The sequence below is a fragment of the Anguilla rostrata genome, chromosome 3 (assembly GCF_018555375.3).
Source record: "Anguilla rostrata isolate EN2019 chromosome 3, ASM1855537v3, whole genome shotgun sequence".
Classification (NCBI taxonomy): domain Eukaryota; kingdom Metazoa; phylum Chordata; class Actinopteri; order Anguilliformes; family Anguillidae; genus Anguilla; species Anguilla rostrata.
The window spans coordinates 4,515,328-4,539,536 of NC_057935.1; the positions used below are offsets into that span (position 1 = coordinate 4,515,328).

Sequence of the window (24,209 nt, forward strand, 5' to 3'; positions counted from 1 at the left end):
TTTCCGAGACGAAGTGGGCTTCAACTGACGCTGCTCTTTTTAAATGTACGCGAACGTTCTTTTTTTTTCGGACTGACGATGGTGACTATTTGCTCGGGCACACAAAACGCCTACATAGCGGATCCACTTTCCCAGGCCATCCCTGCATGATAGCCACCTATTAAACTGCCAACCTTTAACTGCCAAGTGTCTCTATCCAACTTTCTGCCCTTGGCATCACATAACGTCTTTTTTTTTGTCGCAGTTATTTATCTAGTTAACCGGCAGCCAACAAAGCAGGACTTCTCATTCGTTTCCCCTTTCCGGGAAGTGATCTGCTTTTCCAAAAAGAGAAAATGTCAGTTTTGTATTTATTTATGCTGTTAAACCTGTGGAAGAAACGCAGGTTAGCCAATCGGTCTACAGGTTAATCCAAGTGTAGGCCTACACAGCTCCTGGATGGTTAGTCTTATGCTACTTTTTGTATCTCAGTGTTATATTTCTGACATCTCAGTAAGCTACATTAGTTCACACCTGTACTTGAACACACAAAACTCTTTAGGATACCTTTGCTGCCTGCGGCTGAAGCTGGTGCTTATAGAAACGTGAGGCAGAGATATGGTTGAGCTAATTAAATAATTAACTTGGCACAAAATCCTGAGATGGACCAACCTTTGTTTTGCCCCTGCATAACATAACAGGTGTCAACCTTGCAATAGGTTACAGGAGGTTATGTTTAAGAAAAACAAAAGAAGAATATTCTTTTCCTGCTTCACAGATTTACTAATGCCAAATCACTGGCATATGAAAATCCAACTGAATTTATGTATGATTCAGTTTTTTTCATTTATTTAAATTTTTTACATTGATGTGATAATAGCTCATTTAATTTAAGGTCTACATTTAAACGGTGCACTCACTGTGGGTAAGTACTGTTGTCTTCATGGCTACGCAGTTTCTCTGGGAGCGTAAATCAGACAGTCGTGTGAAAGGGCTTTTACAGTAACCAGTGTCTTTCTCTCCAAAGAGAGGCTCCCATGCATCTCTCTCTCTCTCTCTCTCTTTCCCTTCCCTGTAAATCAACAGCGGTTCTGACCTACATTTTTATGAAAGGGTGGCTGTACTCCAGACTGGGCAGAGTGGCAGGTTGATTTCAGTGTACATTCACATGTGGGCACCAAATATCTGACTGCAAAAATCACAACCGTATCTAATAAAGGTCTTGGATTTCATCAATATTTGTCCTTGACCTTGACTCACGATTACATGACTCGTTATAAAAAGCAAAAAAAAACAATAACAAACCTATTTACTTTTTTTTTGTCAAATAGAAGGGCAGAAGTTGAATAGATCTGGGCTAAAGTGCTCTTTATCTGTTCCAGAGGTGTGCTCCCGCTGTGGCTGAGGCTTCACCTCACATCGAACCCGGATCAGTCGAATGAGGCAACGGCAGCAGAGGAAATAAGACTGAATCGGAACAGCTGGGTCGGGTCAGATTGTACGGCGGTGGTCACAACAGACATTTGGAATTTTTTGGGTTTGATACGCCCTGGTGCTGGCGACGCTCCCTTGTCTCGGGGAGCGTTTTAATCGTTTGCTCTATTAACTGGGACCTCCTTGTTCTCCGAATCACATGCTTTGGTTGATGATTAACAGGAGACTCCCCTCCTCCAAAAAACAGGTGGTTTTGGAGTGAGGTGGAGAACAAACAAACGTGGCGGAACTCCAGGACTCTGCAGTTGGAGAGTCTCCCTGTTGTTCTGCGGACTTTGTGTAGTTTTTAACACGGTGGTGTCCACACGTGGACGTTGCGGCGCACGGTCGGCCTTGTCCACAGATGGACAGCCCATCAGGTTTGTACCACCTCGCACGATTCCCATGTTCAGCTGAGGTCCGGCCTCCTCAGTTGACTTAGTCCAGGGACGTCAAACTCTAGCCATGGTGGGCCGCAGTGTCTGCAGGGATTTCTGGGTTCCCGTCCAATCAGCAGCCAATCTTCAGGTCTTGAGCAGGAGCGCCATATGGGGGTTGAGGTTAGGACGATTCTGAGGGCCTGTGACTGACAGGGGCCCTAAAAAATTATTACGTGGCCTGTGGCGGTGGGGGCCCAACGTGATATCTTTTGGGCCCAAAATCCCTGGTGGCGCCCCTGGCCTTGAGAACAAGGTGTGCGGACTCTTCAGCACAACCGATGACTCAAATGCCTCCCTCGTGCCGAAACACACCGGCAAGCAACTCACCCCAACTAGCAGACACCAATTACAGTACACTAGCTCAATTCCGTTCGAATCCGCGCTGAAAAGAAGTGATCTTAGCCTCCACTTCTGAATGTCGAGCGTTGCCTGTCACGTACCGCACGGGTGATGTTCCTCCTGAGTGGCATGTTGTTTCACTGGCAGAGCTCTGCCCCCCACCCCACCCCACCCCACCCCAAAATGTACAAGATGTTCCAGTGGCCTCCTGCTCGTAGTGGGCTGAGGCAGCACTAAATAACAGGCCTGTGGATCTGTCGCAAAGGGGGCCCAGGGCAAGACTCGGGCCAACAAAGACCCCCATTGTATCTCGGGCAAACTTCTCCCATGCGCAAGGAATTTCGGGCGCACGGGGGGTTTCATTTCAAGAATGCTCCCGCCGACTGGCCCGGTCGCCCCTGGTTACGCGATTCATCTGGCGCCCTCCCCTCCGCTGCAGTGGGTCTCCGTCGGCCAAGCTGTCGCGCGCGCACAAAAGGATTCTTTTTTTTCGCGTAAACACACATTCGTCTTTTTCTTCACCAGCAATTACACAACGAGCAACAGGGGCGGGAAAAAAAGGGGGGGACTAGATCTGCTTTAAGAAAAAAAAAACGTTAAAAAAGCGGTCAAACACCCCTTGGTTTCTCCGCGGCTCCTCTTGTTTTTCGAGAGAGGGCGGGGCGAATGGAAAAGCGGGGATTACACGGCTCTCGTCCCCCTTGGGAGTCGCTGAACCGTCGCCAATAAAACATGCCACTCTGTGACTTTCCGTAAAAAAGCGGCTCGTTGTTAGCAGCGATTATGGTGCCCGCTGAAGGAGCGCAGACATTCCTCTGCCCTGGAGCCGTCTCCCGACGATTGCGCAACACCCTGAGCAAAAATATCATAGTTTTAAGTGAAATATTACTGAATTATTACATTATACTACTTGCTAATGTAATGAGACAAATTCAGTCGTTCAATTAACAGGTTTTCCTCAATGTGTTGTCGGGTTGATTTAGTTTTTCTGCCGACAAAGGATATCTGCATTCATCCTATTTACAAGTTTTGTTTAAAAAAAAGTTTTCTCTCCAATTTGGAATGATCAATTGTTCTCCCTCAAGTCACCATTTTGTCCTGGAGCTGAAACACATGCAGTCCCCTGATGCACTCACCTACAGTTTTGTGACTATTTTCCCCAGGACTGGCCACAAAGTACTACAGGAGACAGCTAGCGCTAGCAGTTAAAAGAGAGGGGCATGGCGCTAGCTGTCTCCTGTAGCACTGTGCGGCCAGTCCCGGAGAAAATAGTCACTGATAATACCGGGGGGCGAATTCACAATGCAGGATTACTCAGTTAGCTGGATATGCGCTGAGTAAAAACCAGAACCCACCCTAAATCTGGAACATGGCCTGAAGTAAAAAGCGCTGTTTCGGGTTTTACTCGGCCAGTTATCCAGCTAATTCAGTAAGCAAGCTTCATGAAACTGGGCCCTGGTGGCCTTTGGGCAGCTGGCAGAATGTTTGTGAGGAGCTACATGTAGCCCCAGGAACGCTAACTGACAAACACTCTCCCCATTTCTGACAAAATGAGACCAGCCGTGCTCCACCACTGTCCAGTCAAGGTCATGTATAGTGACAGTTGGTTATATAACCAAAGCTCATTCCTGTGACTACAGGGGTCAGGATGGTGACATGGTAACCGCAGCCTAGCAACCTTCACAGAGACTGCAGGGGCCGGCATGTTCTCATGAATGGACTCTTTACCTTATGGAACCAACATCTGCACTACTGTGACTCCTGCACTATGCCATAATGTACATATTGTCACAACATGTGCAATATAATCTACAACGTGCCAAATGACGTACATATTTCATAGCTTATACCAGCGTAAAGTCTGATTCTAGTTCGGATGCACCCCAATCATTACATTACAGGCATTTAGCAGATGCTCTTATCCAGAGAAACTTACACAACTTTTTTACATAACATTTTACATTGTAACCATTTATACAGCTGGATATATACTGAAGCAAGTTCAGTTAAGTACCTTGCTCAAGGGTACAACGGCAGTGTCCTTACCCGGGAATCGAACCTGCGACCTTTCGGTTACAAGTCCAGTTCCTTACCCACTGTGCTACACTCCGTCAATCATGATCCACAATTTACTTTTGTTTTCAGGCACTCATAAAACTCACAGATGAGAGAGCCCTACTGCCTCCATCCTAACAAAATCTTCTGACCGTTTCTCTTGCTCTTATCAAACACACATCCCTTATTTTTTACCGGCCATCAACGTTCAGGGCCTGTTCCTCACCTCAGGAACATCAGTAATATATGACTGAATGGTAAAAGGCGACATGGCACAGGAGGTAAGACCGATTGTCTGGCAGTTGGAGGGTTGCCGGTTCAAACCCCGCCCTGGGCATGTCGAAGTGTCCTTGAGCAAGACACCTAACTCCTAACTGCTCTGGCGAATGAGAGGCATCAATTGTAAAGCGCTTTGGATAAAAGCGCTATATAAATGCAGTCCATTTACCATTTTACCATTTAAAAGGCACCTCAGTACTTCTAATGAGGCCCACAGACCTGCGTGCAGTCACATGCGATGCTACAAGAGCTGTGCTCAAGCCCAGCCCTTCATTAGAACCAAGGCATTGCTCTGGAGATAGGCGTACTGTATTTCAGCCAATGAGTAGGGCGGTTGCTAGGCAGCAGTGTTCTTAATAACAAGGGCGAGGCATATACAGGAAGCGACAAAGCGGGAGGGCAAAATGAGACGACGAGGCAAGGGATCGCTGTCTCCCTGCTGAACAGTTTCAGATTCTCTGTCTCTGTGTCTCCCTTGTGGTGCATCACTCACTACTCTCTCTCTCTCTCTCTGTACTGCATATACAGTATTTGTGTGCGTTCCCTATGGTGTCTATGACTGCACAACAGATCCCCAGTATGCTGACAAAAGTGAACAACAAGATGAAAATGCCTGAATTTAGAGATGTGTGAAACGAAGGGAATCACGCGTCCCCTAGAATGGAGGAAGCCATTTTCAGACACCCACGCAGATAAACACTCACTAGTGTATGTTGACATTTAAATTCTTGACAATTGAAATGATAACCAAGAAATAATACAAGGTGCTTCTATGGCATCAGAAGCATGGCAGAGCTGTACAAAAATAAAAAAAAAAGAAGACAGTTGAAAACAGATATCTGTAACCTCTGAGGAATGATTACATTGAAAAAGTGACATCTAGTGGGACTTCATCAGACACATCAGAGTCCTGGGTGTTTGCGTCGAGCCAGCCGTGGGCATAGACACTCTTCGCTGGAGTTCAGGGCCGCAACCATCCCCGTGTCACACAACTCAAGTTCACGATGGGGCCACAACTACGTTCTTTGTTTAGCGCCATGCAAAACCCTGTGGCCCTCTGGTGTTACGATACAGAGAACATCAGCTCACCGTGAAGACCTCAACTTCCCCTGAACCTGCCGATGAGGAAGTGCGAACCATACCTACATAATATCATTAGAACAGAATCCGTGAATTTAAAGCTTTTTTTTTTTTTTTTTTACACAAGTGTGTGAGAACTCGGGGGAATCAAACAAGAACCTACAAGTCTGCAAGAACTTGGGGGGACTCAAACAAGAACCTACACGTCTGCAAGAACTTGGGGGACTCAAACAAGAACCTACAAGTCTGCAAGAACTTGGGGGACTCAAACGAGAACCTACAAGTCTGCAAGAACTTGGGGGGACTCAAACAAGAACCTACAAGACCTGCAAGAACTTGGGGGACTCAAACAAGAACCTACAAGTCTGCAAGAACTTGGGGGGACTCAAACAAGAACCTACAAGTCTGCAAGAACTTGGGGGAATCAAACAAGAACCTACAAGTCTGCAAGAACTTGGGGGAATCAAACAAGAACCTTATTCAGGACCCGTGACAACAGAATCAGTTTTACGCATCCAGGAACTCCTACGAGACTGGACTGGTGCGCATGCGGAACCACAACAGTCCATCTGCTCTTGGGACAAGTTAAACTCCTACATCAGCACGCAAAACACCACAGGCTTACAGCTCACAGGGGCGTAGTTGTGGTTGAGAAACTGGGGTAGTTATATAAATGCTGCTGGTCTCATGCCCAGGTAGTTCACGTTCGCTTTCTTCTCATGAAAAGTGCACACAGCACATTCCTGGGTGAATACACAGCGGTAGGCATGCACAGCTTAACAATGTGAGAGTACGAATGTGCAGTTGTGTGTTAAAAACCTCTGTACTGCCAGGACGCCAGACCACAGTGCCCTGCTGCCAGCGCACCCCCTGCCAGAGGAGCGGAACACACCCACGAATAAAACCCTCCAGACAAACACGGGACCGTGACGCCAGCGAAGCCGCGCCCCCCCCCCCCTGCGTTTCGGTGAAACAGTTAATTCGCGCAGGAAGTGACCCGAGAACCGCGAAAAAATCCGGCTGCACCCGCTCGGCGACGTCGTGAGCGGAAAAGGAACGTAACGAGGGGGGGGGGGGCAACGCGTCTTTCGAACAACGGGAGCCGGCGTTCAGCCGGCGACCGCGTCCCCACGGCCCCGCCCAGCGGCTAGGAGCAGAGGCTTCTGGGGGATTCCCTCGATGCACAGCCGGTAATGCGTGTGAGGACGTAAATGGTAAATGGACTGCATTTACATAGCGCTTTTATCCAAAGCGCTTTACAATTGATGCCCCTCATTCACCCGTTCACACACACACTCACACACCAACGGCGAAAGGCTGCCATGGAAGGTACCAATCAGCTCGTTGGGAGCAGTTAGGGGTTAGGTGACTTGCTCAGGGGACACTTCGACACGCCCGAGGCGGGGGATCGAACCGACGACCTTCCGACTGCCAGTCGACCGCTCTTAGCTCCTGAGCTATGTCGCCCCCCAGGACGTGTGGGTGGGGCTGAAGCGCGTGTCACCTGACAGTTCCCATGACAACCCATGAGCCAGAGAGAGCCAACGGGGAAGTCTGCCAACTCAGCTGGAACAGACCGATTATTGCACCTGCACTGTACAGTTCAACCACATTGAAAAATGCCTATTAAGCTCTCCATAGGAATGAGGCACTAGGTTAGATACTGTCGCATTCGGTTCGGTCCGGTAGAACAGATTGGTCTCGGCAACTCTGAGGACCGCCACCTTGATTTGGATTTGATTGCTTAACAAAATGTTCTCTCCACCTCAGCTGATGTGTGGTGAGCGTTCTGGTGCAAAATGGCCGCCGAGCATCGCCCAGGTGGGTGCTGCTCATTTGTGGCGGGGGAGGTGAATTCCCCCACATCACCGTAAAGCACTTTGAGTGTTCGGTTGGATTCACTCATTCATTTAAGCACCCGAGCCGACCGGCTAACGCAAACCCAGGTGTGTGTGCGTGCGCTCTCTCCACCGGACAGCGTCGCCGAGACCAGATCCGCTTCTCCGGTGGACCCGAACGCTCACACTCCTCCGCCACCAGAATTCAGCCAAAGGCTAATTCGGCTCGCACCGAGACAATGCTCCTCGTTGGGTTTCGGCACTGTTTACGCCACGCACCGATGTGACACCCAGAACCGGCGCACCTCCCTTCCGGGCGTGTGACGTAAATGGTGGCTGAATCCTGGCGGTGGAGCAGTGCGAGCATCCGGTCCACCGGAGGCGCGGATCTGGTCTCGGCAATACCAGATACCAAATCTCCCTTTTTTATTTCGTGGCTCATTTTTCTTCCCCAAAAAAAACCAGTTCTTCTTCCTGGCAGAAGGGCAGTAAAAGGAAGTGCTGCCATGCAAATCCCCAGCAATACATTTCCCTACGTTATCCCCCCCGTCCTCTCGGAGAATGACGCATCACCACGCCATCACAAGGCTCAGAGTCTCAGTGAGACTCGGTGTCAATTTCATTCAAAAGCCTTATCCAAATGTAACCTTCGGAGAACTACGTGAGGTCACGGAACTGAGTGCTTAAGCTCTACATAAACAAACTGCGCCGGTTTGAGAGTTAATAATCACCGGTTTTCAGATTCTTTCCTTATTGGTAAGCTGGGTTTCAGGCAGTGACATTGTTCACAATGACTCACAGCTGCGCACACACCCACACACACACACACACCCACACACCCACACACACACACACAAAGGTATATTAATACCTCCTATGAGAAGATAATTAACGTTAAATAACTTCCGTACAAATATTTGCGGTGTCTTGAAAGTGCCTTTCCTGGTTATCACCTTCTGAAGAAAACCCTCCAGTATATTTACGTTAACAATGCTTTGTGAACGAAAACATATAGATCTCATGTGCATTGTGCATATTTCTTGCATCACCGTTTGCAAGAAATAAGGTGGCACTGATTAATATTAATGTTGTGAGACATTCTCAGATTATTTAGTAGATACATATCAAGGTAGCACAATATAAAATATATCTTTATTGAAAATACTTGACAGTAGCTTCCTTAAATAACATCATTTTCAATTTGTATTCATAATACTTATAACTTCTATCATAGCTGAGCTGGTTCATGTGCGTGTGTACTAAGCAATACAACATTAGTGAAGGGCTACACAGATCATCTCCCCATTCAGCTCCAGAGGTCAAATAACGTGAGAATACTGAGAGAAAAAAAATGATCCGCTACCCTCTGCTGCCCTCTGGTGTCACAATTCATGAACTACACAACTGACTTCATTGGCATACAGCAGTGGCTCCTATTTTTTAAAGTCTCTGCTCCCAACACAGGCCCCAGAGATCCGTCACTCATTTTTACCCCAAATATCTTATTTCCCCTTTGGAAGGGCTGGGACCCTTGTGAACCACTGATGTACAGAGAACACTGGTGATGTTCCAGGGGTACCTGGGTGTAACTGAAATTATTTCCACGTACAGGTGCAGTGCTTGTACACACTTGTATACAATGTACTCGTGTCAACACGTCCCCTCGGGAGAGAATAAATGTGATGTAATTATATTGTGCATCGAAAAAAGAAAAAAAAAAGGTTTATAGACAAGTTTCCTCAGCCACGCCCCCCATTTCCACTTTCGGGCGCGGGTAGGCAAACAGCTTCCGGGCTAATTGTTTACCTAGCGTAAGGTGTTGTTACACTCCCATGGAAGTTTTCAGAGGGACACGGGGGTCTACACCCCCCCCCCCCACCACACGCCCCACCCTCATTCTGTGATTGTGATTTACCTCCCCCCCCCTTCTAAGTCCCAGCCTGATTTCCAGAATTTTCCCGCCAAACAGACTGAGCATTCCACTGCCCATGTGACTGACAGCCTCGAAAAAATGTGGCTTCCGATTAAAAAAAGCAGAGGGTTAAAAAAACAGAAACTAGCGAACTAACGTATTAAACTACCGGAAGATGAAAACACCAGTATCAAGTGCGAACCGAACCCTGTTGATGTCATAGCAGCAGTTGTATTTTCACTGTACCTCCATAAATAAATGCCACAAGTCAATAAAAGAAACAATCAATTGTCACGATATTGTTTTAAATGCTCTTATGCTAATGGATAATAAATTAGCTGCCTCTGGATAGCTGTATAATATTTAATAATAATGGTGCATATTCAATCTAGTGAGTCGGTCTCCTCATACAAGTTCTGATTCCCGAAGCCATTTTGGAAGAGATCTGGACTAATAGTGCTGAGAAGTTAATACTTTTGCATCTTAAAGCCTCATGCCTTGGCCACTCAAATGATCTCTTTGTTACAGCACTCGGATTGATCATTTCCAAAGGGAGGTCTGAGGGCATTTGAGGGCTTTCCAAGGAGGAGGTGCGCATTCCAAGCCATGGTTTGGAATGCGACTAAAGGTCAGCGCGGGAATCATGGGAAGTGTAGTCCTCTCTTCTTCTTGGCCGAGCGAATGGGCGGAGCCAGGCACTAGGCTCAGGCAAAGGGCTGGTCCGGGGTGTAGTTGAAGCTGGCGTCCAGGAACAACGCCAGGGTGCCCAGGGTGGTGATGACCACAAAGAGCCACAGGAACAGTCTGTCCACAACAATGGCGATGTACTGCCAGTCTTCTGTCATCTGCAGACACAGATGGATGGATGTCAGAGAAAGACTGAAAAACACAGGGGAGAGACTGGGGAATTCAGGAAGAATACATACAGGGTCTACAGACACACACACACACACACACACACACACACACACACACAGAACAGGGCCTTACGGTGCCGTCAGTGTCCTGTTTCCTCAGCTGCTCAGCTATGTAAGTGACAGCAGTGATTGCAGACTTCAGGTCTGGAGGGAGGATCAGGCAGTAGCTCTCAGTGTCAAAGTATCTCTGGAGCTGGACTGTACTGTCACTCCTGAGAGAACACAGACAAGAGAGAGACATCAGGACACACACGCACACTCATACGCACACGCACATGCACACACATACACACACACATGCACACTCATACGCACACGCACATGCACACACATACACACACACATGCACACTCATACGCACACGCACATGCACACACATACACACGCAGCACACACACACACATACACACACATGCACACACACACATACACACACATGCACACACACACACACACACGCAGCACACACACACACATACACACACATACACACACATGCACACACACACACGCACGCACGCACGCACGCATGCACGCACCCACACACGCACGCACACACGCACACACACTGATTCTGATTGGCAGCATCACATTCCGGAACATTTCCACCCACTGACCTTGACCCCGCTATTCCTGCCCGGAGCAGCTGAAATGTCTGCATGACATCCACATCCTGAACACCTGCTGAATCTCTCCTTTTACACACAACACACATCCATCCTGAACACCTTCTGAATCTCTCCTTTTACATACAACACACATCCATCCTGAACACCTTCTGAATCTCTCATCTCTCCTTTTACACACAACACACATCCATCCTGAACACCTTCTGAATCTCTCCGTTTACATACAACACACATCCATCCTGAACACCTGCTGAATCTCTCCGTTTACACACAACACACATCCATCCTGAACACCTTCTGAATCTCTCCGTTTACATACAACACACATCCATCCTGAACACCTGCTGAATCTCTCCGTTTACATACAACACACATCTATCCTGAACACCTTCTGAATCTCTCCTTTTACACACAACACACATCCATCCTGAACACCTTCTGAATCTCTTCTTTTACACACAACACACATCCATCCTGAGCACCTTCTGAATCTCTCCTTTTACACACAACACACATCCATCCTGAACACCTTCTGAATCTCTCCGTTTACACACAACACACATCCATCCTGAACACCTTCTGAATCTCTCCGTTTACATACAACACACATCCATCCTGAACACCCTTTCCTTTTACATACATTTACTGCACCTCCAAACACACATCCATCCGGACTCTGCCTCATGCTTTGCAATGCACACTGCATCCGTATCTCCTTTTCACATACACCTTTGAGTACTGCACTGCAAACAAGCACAGCATCTTAATATCTGCTTATTAACAGTCATTAAACGCGAGTTTCGCCAAAAGGGAAAAAAAAAAATTAATCAATTGCGTGAAGCACTTCAGCAAAATCCTTCTTCAGAATCGGAAAATTGAATTTCCAGTCATGAACGAGTGTCTCATTTGTAATTCCCAATAACAATACTCAGCAATGATTTAAGCATGAAAGAGCGATAAATGTGCACAAGTGTGTAATTAATTTTTATAACGTTTATTTTATGGGAACTACCAGGGCAGTGTCTGGGAGACAAACACTCACACACACACACACACACTCACACACGTTTGTATTGCTATACTTGTAAAGACTTCCCATTGACTTACCATTCGGTTAAGGTTAGGGTTAAGGTTAGGCATGTAGTGGTTGGGGTTATGGTTAGAGGTTACGGAATGAATGTAACTCTAACCTTAAGTCCTAACCCTAAAACAGCCTCTTGAACTTGTGGGGACACACCTTGCGTAATTTTCCTCATCTTTCTTTTCTTGTGGGGACATTTGGTTCTCACAAATATAGTCATACATGCCCACACACACACAACCATACACACACACACACACACACACACACACACACACTAGACCAACTTACAATGTAAGAGAATGTACAGTATGTGCCTAACTCTACCTGAGGGACATGAGCAAGAGTACCAGACCTGGCTAACATCATTCCCAGTCCAGAGAATGCGTATTCAACACCAATAACGCTCTAATGCTAGCAACCACACCAACAACACACAGCTGTGCTGTGATTCGATTCGCCACAGCAGCACCGCAGCTCCGACCAATCACGCGCGGCCCGGTCTGTTCGCACATCATGTACGAAGCCGAATTATTTCCTGGACTCTGTGTTCCCGTGGCGCGAGGCACCAAGCCACTCGCAGGGCAGAGGGCGCGGTCGGGCACCGTGAGGGGGTGGGGGAGGGGAGAGGGGGGCGTTGGCATCTCACTACGGGGCCGGTCGAGGTCAACGCCAGTCCAGCGCTGCGCCAAATTCCTGTCAGTAGAGTCAGGTTAGCGATTCCAGCCCATTTCACCGGTAGCTGTGAGGACGAGGAGTAGGGAGGAGTGAGGGGGGGGGGGGTGAGGTCTGAAGCTCAGCTATGTAAGCGCTGTGAATGTCTGCAATTCCTGTCACACAAACACAGAACTACACATACAGTACATACGTACACACACACACACACACACACACACCCACCCATCCACACACATCCATAGAAAGATGAACACAGACACATGCACAACCGCATTAAATTTAACATAGACGTGAGCACATAGACACGAGCACATGCACACATGCAAACACTCTCGCACACACACGCACACACACACACACACCGCACACACACACACACACACACACACACACACAGCAGCAGATTTGAAAGGACACCGCTCGCCCTCTAACGAGCTCTCTGACAGGGAGAGTCAGGCACAGGACAGAACCAGGTGCCCGTGTCCCTCTCAGTTTGAAACGGAGCAATTCTCTGGAGCAGCCCCCCCGCCCCTCTGTCCCCCCTTAGCCCCCCCCCGCCCCCCCCTCTGTGGGATTACTCTCTAATGCCCAAAGCAAACAGAGGGCCGGAGACTGGCGACTGTGCAGGGAGGGTCAGAGGGATTAAATGGAGCGGGGTGCCAGTGCCCTTGGACAGGCATGAAAGGCGGGACGTTCCAGCGCCAGCGGTCAGCGCGGTCTGTTTCTGACCCCCTGGGCCCGTGGAGGGGGCGCGCGGGGCTCCTCTCATGCCTTTGGGGAACTGACGGCTGGCGGGACAGGGCGCTCAGGCACCCACGCCACTCGCTACCATAGAGTGCGTGTAAACAAGGGCTTCCCCTGAAGGAACCACTTGGTACCATAGAGTGTGTGTAAACCAGGGCTTCCCTTAAACGGCCGCTCACTACCATAGAGTGCGTGTAAACAAGGGCTTCCCCTGAACGAGCTGCTCGCTACCATAGAGTGTGTGTAAACCAGGGCTTCCCTTAAACTGGCGCTCGCTACCATAGAGTGCGTGTAAACAAGGGCTTCCCCTGAACGAGCCGCTCGCTACCATAGAGTGCATGTACACCAGGGCTTCCCCTAAACAGCAGTGACTACCATAAAGTGCGCGTAAACAAGGGCTTCCTGTAAACAGCGCCTCACTACCATAGAGTGCGTGTAAACCAGGGCTACCCCAGAACGAGCCACTCAGCAGCTCCCAGAATGATCTGTTAAACTGCGTGCTCAGGGTAACACTTGCCTGATCATTCAGTGTGCTTTCTGAAATATGCAGGGCTCCCCTGACAGAATACCCAAGATATCACTTATGACAAACAGCAACAAAAAAAAAAAACTCTTCAAGAATGGGAAATTATTTTTGAAGAGAACGGAAATTTTCTCTCTTCGCTGCAGAGGAGGACACTGTCCCCTGCTTTATTCCTCCAGCCTCCTCCTCTTCTCCACTCATCTCCCTCGTCTCTCCTGACAGTGAAACCACTCCACAGGAGCTGCCCGAGACTGGTGATGAAGGATGAAACTCTCTCTGATGTAACTGCTTGCACATGGTAAGTGGCCGTGGTTACGCATTATGCTTTTGGAGTGTGACTGGGCATTCATAACGAAACTCTAAACGGTCCTGCTTTGTCACTTTAAGACCACATATCCCACTGCCGTGATTACAACGAGTCTTAAACCTACTTAAAATGCATGGTGCACAGGTTAGCTAATGTTATTACCGTTGTCATCATTGTTAATATTATTATTACCTGCCTTTCCAGGGCAACAGCAGCTGGGGGTTGATTTTTCGGATGAAGTACTCCGTGCCCGGCCTGCGTCCGTCCATATGGGACATGGGATGGGACGTGGGCGTGTCCTCTCTGGGCTCCGCCTCCAGGGGACGCTCTGGGCGGGGCCTCTGCATGCCCAGGTACTTCGGGAGCAGGTCGATGAACACCTGGGAGCAGAGCAAAACAGGGTTCAAAACCCCTGATCTGGAGCGCCTGGCGTTCACTTACGGACTCCACGAAGACAACGGATTGGCTTTTTTTGCATAGAGGCCAGCAGGGAACGGAACGGCGCCCCCCTGGTGGCTCACCTTGCGCACCCACAGGGGCATGTGGTGCGTGTTGGGGGTGCGGTGGTGCAGGTTGAGCACCACCACGCTGAGGATGACGGAGAAGGTGACCAGGATCATGGTGAACATGACGTAGTTGACGATGATGGGGATCCCCAGCGACGTCTCGGGGACCCGGTCCGCCAGCAGGAGCATGAAGACAGTCAGCGCGATGAGCACGGAGATGGAGAGGGTCATCTTCTCACCTGCGGCACAGCAAACAGGGTGACTCCCAACTTACACCTGCACCAACAAACATGGCTGACTCCAAACTTACACCTGCGCCAACACACAGGCTTTCTCCAAACTTACACCTGCACCAACAAACAGGCTGAATCCAAACTTACACCTGCACCAACACACAGGCTTTCTCCAAACTTACACCTGCACCAACAAACTGGCTGACTCCCAACTTACACCTGCGCCAACAAACAGGCTGACTCCCAACTCACACCTGCACCAACAAACTGGCTGACTCCAAACTTACACCTGCACCAACACACAGGCTTTCTCCAAACTTACACCTGCACCAACAAACTGGCTCACTCCCAACTTACACCTGCACCAGCAAACTGGCTGACTCCCAACTTACACCTGCACCAACACACAGGCTTTCTCCGAACTTACATCATCTGCATACATGGATACCCACAGTATGCTCTCAAAATGGCACTGGTGCCGTACATAAACCGAGCTTGTAACTGCACTGACCTAAATAGATTTACTCTACTGTTTACACCTGCTCCTTCCAAAATTAAACATCCTGACCGGACTGTGGTGCGAAGGGACATGCAGAGGACATGCTGCTTTGGCACAAACATTTATAATCTGTTTTGTGCACAAGATTCCTGTATCCACGGCAACCGACAGTAAACGTTTTTTATCGTGTGATTTGCTAACCCGGCTCTTTGAAAGCAGCTCTTGAGGATGAAGTGTTTATATGAGTAATGACCACACGGAGGTCACACAATTACAGCACCCCAGAGTTTGATCCAAAGAGCCACATTTCTAAGGATGAGGATATACACATTTTTTTTTTTTTTAAGTAGTTTTGTCATTGAGACCGACTGGAAGCTTCTGTGCACTGGGGCACCATCGAGACGAACTAACACCAAAGGAAGGTCATCAAAGGAAGCCTCACCACCCTAAACCAACCCGACTTCTGTTGAACGAGACCGGTCGTCTCCCGTCGCCGCGGAGACCGGGTCATTTTTAGTTGGAGACTGGCGACTGTGCGGGGAGCGTCAGAGGGATTAATCGGAGCGGGACGCCGGTGCCCTTGGACCGGGATGAGAGGTTCGGGACGTCCCAGCGCTCGCGGGGCGACCCCCGGCACCGTGGAGGGGGGGTCGCGTGCAAGGGCGCCTCTCACGCTTGATGGCTGGCGGGGCGGGACACTCAGGCACCCATGCAGCCGCCAGACGACGCACGGGGCTTACGCCAGGCGATATAGTGCCCAGCCTGAGCTGGCAGTAGACACCTGTACAGATGGAGCTGTACAGGTGCCTACTGTCGTTGGCGCTCGACCCCCCTGCTGGAAACCGAGGGGGGGGCGGGTGGTCCCCGTTGGCTCGGTTATTTGGGCTGTCACGGGCTACTTCCCGAGTGCCTCACCAGCACCAGGAGGCAGGTAGAAGACGAAGATGGCCAGGATGCTGGTGAGGATGCAGGGCACTATGATGTTGATGATGTAGAAGAGCGGCTTCCTCTCGATGATCAGGTAGAAGGTGATGTCCTCGTACAAGTCGTCGCGGACGTTCTTCCTGGACGGCGTGTGGCAGATCTGCCACTCGCCGTTCTCTGTCAGCGGGAAGGACAGGAAGAGAGCGTCATCCCTGCAGTTAGCATTGCTAGCACTGCAATTAGCACTGTTCTCATCAGTTAGCACTGTCATCCCTGCAGTTAGCATTGCTAGCACTGCAATTAGCACCGTTCTCATCAGTTAGCACTGTCAGCACTGCAGTTAGCACTGTTAGTAATGCATTTAGCATTGCTAGCATTGTAGTTAGCATTGCTAGCACTGCAATTAGCGCTGTTCTCATCAGTTAGCACTGTCAGCACTGCAGTTAGCACTGTTAGTAATGCATTTAGCATTGCTAGCATTGTAGTTAGCATTGCTAGCACTGCAATTAGCGCTGTTCTCATCAGTTAGCACTGTAAGCACTGCAGTTAGCACTGTCAGTAATGCATTTAGCATTGCTAGCATTGTAGTTAGCATTGTTAGCACTGCAGTTAGCACTATTCGCATTATTAGCTGTGGTGTGGGGATGGCTGGTTTAAGCAGCCACACCTGCCTGGGTCAAGCTAATTAGCCTGACCAATTATCTAATTATTAACCAATTATCCAATTGGCCAGGTCTAATTAGCTTGACCCAGGCAGGTGTGGCTGCTTAAACCAGCCATCCCCACACCACATTAGCATTTTTATCTGTTTAACCTATGACCCCTTTTGGTATTTTTTTTTAACAACCACCTGTTCAAATATGTTTAGAAATTCTTTATCGTGCCCACGCTGTCCCGACTCGCCACTAACCAGTGAAGGCGTTCTCGTCGATGATGATCTCATGGATCTCCTGGCCGTCATCGTCCAGCGCGTACTGCAGGTCCACTTCCGAGGCGTCGTACGTGTAGGAGCGGAACACCATGGAACAGTTCTGCCAGTCGAAAGGGAAGTACGCCACCTGGAGGATGGGAGGGGAGGTAATGCCGCAATCATGTGAACATGAGGGGCTGATCAGCTGAAACAGGGGCATCCCCACTCGCACCATCTTATGTGCGCCCCCTGTGTTTGGGAGGGGAATGGACTCCCAGCACGTCCAATGACATTCCCTTGAATATTCTTATTCTCTGAGCTAAATTACATCAGCTGATCAGCTGTCCTAATTACAGCCATATCTACAGGGTCAAATCACATTAGAATGAGACAGTGGGGCTTCATGAATCTCAGAGTGGGAGGAGCTCAGGGAATCACTGATTTCACAGATCTTGACAAATCATAGTTATGGGATGCAGTGTTTTTTTTTATTGGCTAATAAAACTCAGTCATTGGAAACACGTTGGTAGCTCGATGCGTCCCTCTCCTCAGTCCCGTTTCTGGTGAACACGGGCAGGATCAGTCCCCTCCCCGTGCGGGATGGGGCGCAAGGGGTACCTCTATGGAGCAGGAGCTCCGGTAGATGGCGGGAGGAAGCCAGTTGACCGTCCCGTTGCAGTTCACCAGCACGTTCACGTACAGAGCCACGTCGAACTGCCCGTCGTTACTGCGGGACGGACACAGGTACGCACCGAATGATCGAGAGGATCGCGGACAGACTCCTACATCACTACAGGGCAGACACACACACTGAAGATATCGGCCTTAAGGAGCAAAAACACCAAAATGAACACAAACTTAACACATTTTACTGTGATTTATGATTTACTCTGATTGCCGGTCACAGCTGGCACTGGCACAGTCTGGATTCGATACCACCCCGCACTCTGCAACGGCGCCTTTACAGGATGAGCCACCCAACAACCTCTCCTGCCCCATTATTCACCTGATAGACGAGTCGACACTCACTTGTTTATGAGGTAGATGTCGGGACGCCACACCTTGTTTGGAGGAATTCTCAGAACGGTAATGTTATCAAACGCCTCAGGAACCCAGGTAAGCCTATAGTCTGTCCATGCCTGGAAGGAGGGAGGGGGAGAGACAGAGAGAGAAAGAGAGAGAGGTAGTAGTTAATTTCTCTCTTTTTTTAAATCATTGTTATCATTTGGAAGGCTGTTGCTGCTGTTATAAATCACTTATTTAAAGTAAAACATCGCTTATTTCCTTGGGCACGTACAACGCCGTCTCACCAGTGAAGCTCATTATGACTTTAATTAGCCCCCAGGAAGAAACCCGAACCGGGGTTGATGGAGGAGAGACGGAGCACGTGAGAGCGATAAAGATGAAATAATACACACTTATAAAAAGTGACAAGTCAATTTAGGCGGGGGCGGGGGGGCGGGGGGGCCGGGGGGGCCGGGGGGGGGGGGACGTCGGTTCCGGAACATTCCAGACTCACCAGGTTCATGAAAACGTTGGTTGTCATCTCCTCGTTCTTCTCGTTCTGCAGAGGGGATCGAACAGAGCGGCGGCAAAAAAATAAACACGTTAGCCTCGTGCTAAACCTTACGCGCTCACGCGCTGAATTCGTTGTAACTGTACCGAAGAGGTTCGCGTTCTCTTCGAAGCTCCTGCTTGCTGAGCCACTGGTACTGGCTAAACTGAGGCCACCCAAAACCTCCCAACATCGCAGGTTGTAAAAGTACAAGTGCCCCTGACTCCAGAGCCCGAATGGAACACGTTATAACGCCATATTCCCGTTATTCTATCGCTAACTATTGGCCTCTACGTGCGCGCTGATATGAGGTAGCCATATTGCCGCAAGAATATAAGAACACGAGGAATTCAGCCAATCTAGGCTCGCCATACGCTAACAAACAATCCAGCACTGGATCAGACCAGGGCCCTGTTTCAGGAAGCAGGGTTAGCGAGTTCGCTAGATAGCTGTGCTGAGTAAAACCCGGAACCCTTCCCAAATCTGGAACACGGACTGACGTAAAACAAGCTTTTCCAGGTTTTACTCAGAACAATCAGCCAGCTAACTCAGTAATCCTGCTTTTTAAAGCAGGGCCCTGGGGTGCATTTCACAAAGCAGGGTTACTGGGCTAGCTGGATAACTGCACTGAGCACAAAGCAGGGTTACTGGGTTAGCTGGATAACTGCACTGAGCACAAAGCAGGGTTACTGGGTTAGCTGGATAACTGCACTGAGCACAAAGCAGGGTTACTGGGCTTGCTGGATAACTGCACTGAGCACAAAGCAGGGTTACTGGGCTTGCTGGATAACTGCACTGAGCACAAAGCAGGGTTACTGGGCTAGCTGGATAACTGCACTGAGCACAAAGCAGGGTTACTGGGCTAGCTGGATAACTGCACTGAGCACAAAGCAGGGTTACTGGGCTAGCTGGATAACTGCACTGAGCACAAAGCAGGGTTACTGGGCTAGCTGGATAACTGCACTGAGCACAAAGCAGGGTTACTGGGCTAGCTGGATAACTGCACTGAGCACAAAGCAGGGTTACTGGGCTAGCTGGATAACTGCACTGAGCACAAAGCAGGGTTACTGGGTTAGCTGGATAACTGCACTGAGCACAAAGCAGGGTTACTGGGCTAGCTGGATAACTGCACTGAGCACAAAGCAGGGTTACTGGGCTAGCTGGATAACTGCACTGAGCACAAAGCAGGGTTACTGGGTTAGCTGGATAACTGCACTGAGCAAATCTCGGAACAGTTCTTTTTAATGCAGTCCATGACCCAGATTACTCAGTGCACTCATCCAGCTAACTCCATAATCCCGCTTTGTGAAACAGCGCCCTGGACTTTGAAACCCAAGGGCCTCTGCCTCAACTCCATGGCCTGGTGTACTGTTCTGCACACTGATAACTCGCTTTGCAACAACAACAAAAAAACCCTCCTGATATCCGTGCAGAATTCACCCTCAGCTCATTTCCACCTGTGCCCCTTTGTTCTAGTCAAAGAATTCCACCTGCAAATATGTACATTCCGTTCTTCTCTTTCATGAACTTAAATTCCTCGATCAAATCCCCCACGTTGGTTTTGTCACGCCCTCACGTCTTGCCGTGATGACTTTGCTCCAGATAACGGCGCTTGCCAAGCAAAGAATAAATGACAACGTTGCCGCAACCCAAAAGGAACCTTGCGGGAACATTCTGTACCCGACGGGTGTGGCTCGGCGGGTCGGCTGTGGACAGAGATTCCCAGCTGTGTGCTCACCCCCTCCGTTCCAGATGGAAAATAACACTGAACACTGAGGTTGAGCTCCAGAAAGTGAGGGAAAGGTGAGTGGGGGGGAGAGAGAGAGAGAGAGAGAGAGAGATGAAGAGGAGTGAGAGAGAGAGAGAGATGAAGGTGGAAGGGGTGACACACTGCATGTTTTGTTTTCCTCCTCTCTGTTGCTCTCTGGAGAAGCTCATTAAGATATAATTGGGTTAATTGAGATAATTGAGTTCCAAAATAATTACGCTTTTCCATAAATGTTTTAATTACTGTAACACATTGTTGCACACTTCTCCAGACTAATAATTTCCTTCAACTGTTTCAACCTTGCAAGCTATGTCAAACTTTTATTTTGACAAATGGGATTGTGTGTGTGTGTGTGTGTGTGTGTGTATAATGTGAGTGTGTGTGTGTCTGCGTATGTGTGTGTGTAGTGCTTGTGTGTGTAGTGTGTATGTGTATGCATGTGTGTGTATGTGTGTGTGTTAGAGCATGTGAGTATGTGAGTGTAGTGTGTATGCATGTGTGTGTGTAGTACATGTGAGTATGTGAGTGTAGTGTGAGTATGTGTGTGTAGTATGTGTGATTATGTGTGTGTAGTGTGTATGTGTGTGCATGTGTGTGTGTTAGAGCGTGTGTGTGTGTGGGGGGGGGGTGATGTATCATACCAGGCCAATCAGCTGGGAGAGGGTCATCCCCACCCGCACAGTCACCTTCTCGTCCCAGGTGCGTGCGGGCCGCACCTTCAGGTTGTAGTCCTTAAACAGCTTCTTCAGCAGCAGCCGCTCAGTCTCTGAAGCACCTGGATGCCACAGCGCAGGATAGAGAAGGTTCATCCACAGGCTACAACACAGGATCAGCCGTTCAACACGGCTACACCAGGCTCAGCACAGTACACACAGGTTACACCAGATTACAGCACAGTTACACACAGCTACAACCAGGATCAGCACAGTTCAACACAGGTTACCACACAGGATACAGCACAGGTTACAACACAGGTTACAACACAGCACAGACCACAGGTTACCACACAGCATAGACCACAGGTTACAACACAGGTTACAACACAGGATACAGCACAGGTTACAGCACAGGCTAGATCACAGATTCCAACATAGGATAGAGCACAGGTTCCAACACAGGATAGAGCACAGCTTACAACACAGGATAAAGCACAGGATAGATCACAGGTTACAACACAGGATAGAGCACAGGTTCCAACACAGGATAAAGCACAAGTTACAATACAGGATCAAGCACAGGATACAGCACAGGTGTGGGTATTAGAACACAGGATATGACACAAGTGTGAGAAACAAAAGATGGCTCACAGAAACATGGCGGAGGAGGAGATAAACAGAGAAAGAGCCGGGTAAGGAGAGGTAAAGGAAGAAAGACACAGAATGGGAAGTAGACTCTCTCCCTCTCTCTCTGTCTTTGAAATACAAAATTTCAATTTGCCAGTGCCAATGGCGGCATTCTTTTTATGTGACAAACATGATTTGCACTTCCGAAGCATGTAAGAAGCAGAGGGAACAAGTACGCATTCGCACAAGAGCGCGACGTAAGCGGCACAACAAAACAACAAAACTGTTTCACTTTCACTTCCTTCACCTATTTATGCCAATTCAACTGCCTTCATTAGCACAACAACAAAAAGGCATCTGTGCTGCCTACACTGTTACATTTACAATTCCCCACTCTCTCTCTCTCTCTCTCTCTCTCTCTCTCTCTCTCTCTCTCTCTCTCTCTCTCTCTCATTCTCTCTCTCTCTCTCTCTGTCTCTCCTTTAATCCCACTGACACTGGCGGCAGTCATGTCTGCTCCTCAGATGAAGCCATAAATGCCGATATTTTCCCTGCTGACCACAGCGGTTCCCAGAAAAGTTCCAAAGAACAAAAACATGGACCAGAGAGCTTAAATAGTGAGCTGTTCTCAGAACAGTCCCCATTCCCCCAAGACCAAAAACATGACCAGAGAGCATAAATAGTGAGCTGTTCTGAGAACAGTCCCCAAGACCAAACACATGACCAGAGAGCTTAAATAATATTCTGTTCTGAGAACAGTCCCCAAGACCAAAAACATGACCAGAGAGCTTAAATAATATTCTGTTCTGAGAACAGTCCCCAAGACCAAAAACATGACCAGAGAGCTAAAAGCTTTCTGAAATCCAAGCAAACATGACAGGAATATATCTGTTCTGAGAACAGTCCCCCAATGACCCAAAAACAGTCCGACACAGAGAGCTTAAATAATATTCTGTTCTGAGAACGGTCCCCAATAATAAAAATGTGACCATGTGACCCTCAAGGGGGTGGAGCTGCGGTCTGGTGCCTAATGATCGCATTAAATCTCCAAACCCGCCCTCTCCTCTCCTCGTTAGGGAGAGGCGAGATTGCTTGATTTTGAGAAGCCCAACGTAGCCCCTGAAGTAATCGCTTTAAAGACTTTCCCGAAAGCGTCTGAGCGGGGGGACCGAATCACCCATTATCATCAGCCGCTCGGAATGCGCTAACGGTCCCGCTATCTTCTCTGAGACCCAATCAATCCACCACAGAGCGCGGCCTAAACGGAAAAGAATTACAGAACCGGTGGAGGTCTAAAAAAACAGTTTCTCTCTCTCTCTCTCTGCATTGTCCTCGTGGTGTGGCTCCGTCTGTCTCTCAGAGAGGTCTGAAAAATGGCAACAAATCTTTGAGATTAGGGGACGGAGTTAGTGAAGTCTTCACCATGTTACAAAAAAACAACACTGAGATTATTCAGATGTGCCTTCTTTGATGTGCCTTCTTAAAGTGGCTAAATTAGATAAGGGAAATGTGTTTCTGCACATTGGAACAGACATTACTAATCAAACAGGACATTCTCCTAAGCCTGATTTACTAAAAGACACTACCCGGAGCAGAAATGTACTTTTGTTATTTTTTCTTAACCAAATGGTCTTTTAGGCAGCGAAACTTCTTCTCTGTGCGAGAGCATTTCACACCAGGATACAGTCCCCTGTGGACTCGTAAACGCGGCTATTGTTCGGTAAACACTGGATATTTTAACGTGCGCACGTCCGCCATGTCCTTCTGCGGCTGCTGAATTTGCAGTGAATTTACGCCCCCATCCCGGAGTGAATGATAAAACGCACCCCCGCCCCCCCCCCCTTACGGCGTCCCGTGGAATCGGCCTCACCTGAGAGAGCGAGCAGGACGCTGGCCCAGAGCATCCACAGCACCCCGCACGTCTTCGTCATCCTCATCCTCGTCCTCGTTCTCAGGGAGTGATAAAAGAAGGCTCACACAAAGTTTTTTGGGTGACGCACCTGTCGAAGTCCCGCGCCGTGGAACAGGAACGGGGGGGGTGGGGGGGGGGGGGCGTCGCCACACGAGAGGGAGCGACTCCAGGAGCGGTCCAGGCGGCGGCACTGGGTTCGAGCCCTTGAGGGGTCCCAGAAAACACCCCCTTTGCCCTCGAGCTGGCGACAGGCACGGCGCAGCTATGCCAACCGTCCACTGTGAACAGGCGGCGGTGCCCCTGCGTGCGTGAGCCGCTTGCAAGGGCGGCTGTTTTCCCCGAGAT

At 49.0% G+C, this 24,209-nt stretch overlaps 1 protein-coding gene across 1 annotated transcript; it reads right to left on the minus strand.

Annotated features, from left to right (window-relative positions):
- Nucleotides 1-8,613: 8,613 nt before the first annotated feature.
- Nucleotides 8,614-24,209, minus strand: chrnb1l (cholinergic receptor, nicotinic, beta 1 (muscle) like). Its single transcript, XM_064325597.1, has 11 exons — nucleotides 23,823-24,209; nucleotides 21,311-21,444; nucleotides 18,866-18,910; nucleotides 18,376-18,485; nucleotides 17,965-18,073; nucleotides 17,347-17,494; nucleotides 16,428-16,613; nucleotides 14,796-15,019; nucleotides 14,467-14,654; nucleotides 10,386-10,524; nucleotides 8,614-10,240 (listed from the first exon to the last, which is right to left on the minus strand). The coding sequence occupies exons 1-11, from the start codon at nucleotides 23,887-23,889 to the stop codon at nucleotides 10,100-10,102; spliced, it is 1,491 nt and encodes a 496-aa protein (XP_064181667.1). The 5' UTR covers nucleotides 23,890-24,209; the 3' UTR covers nucleotides 8,614-10,099.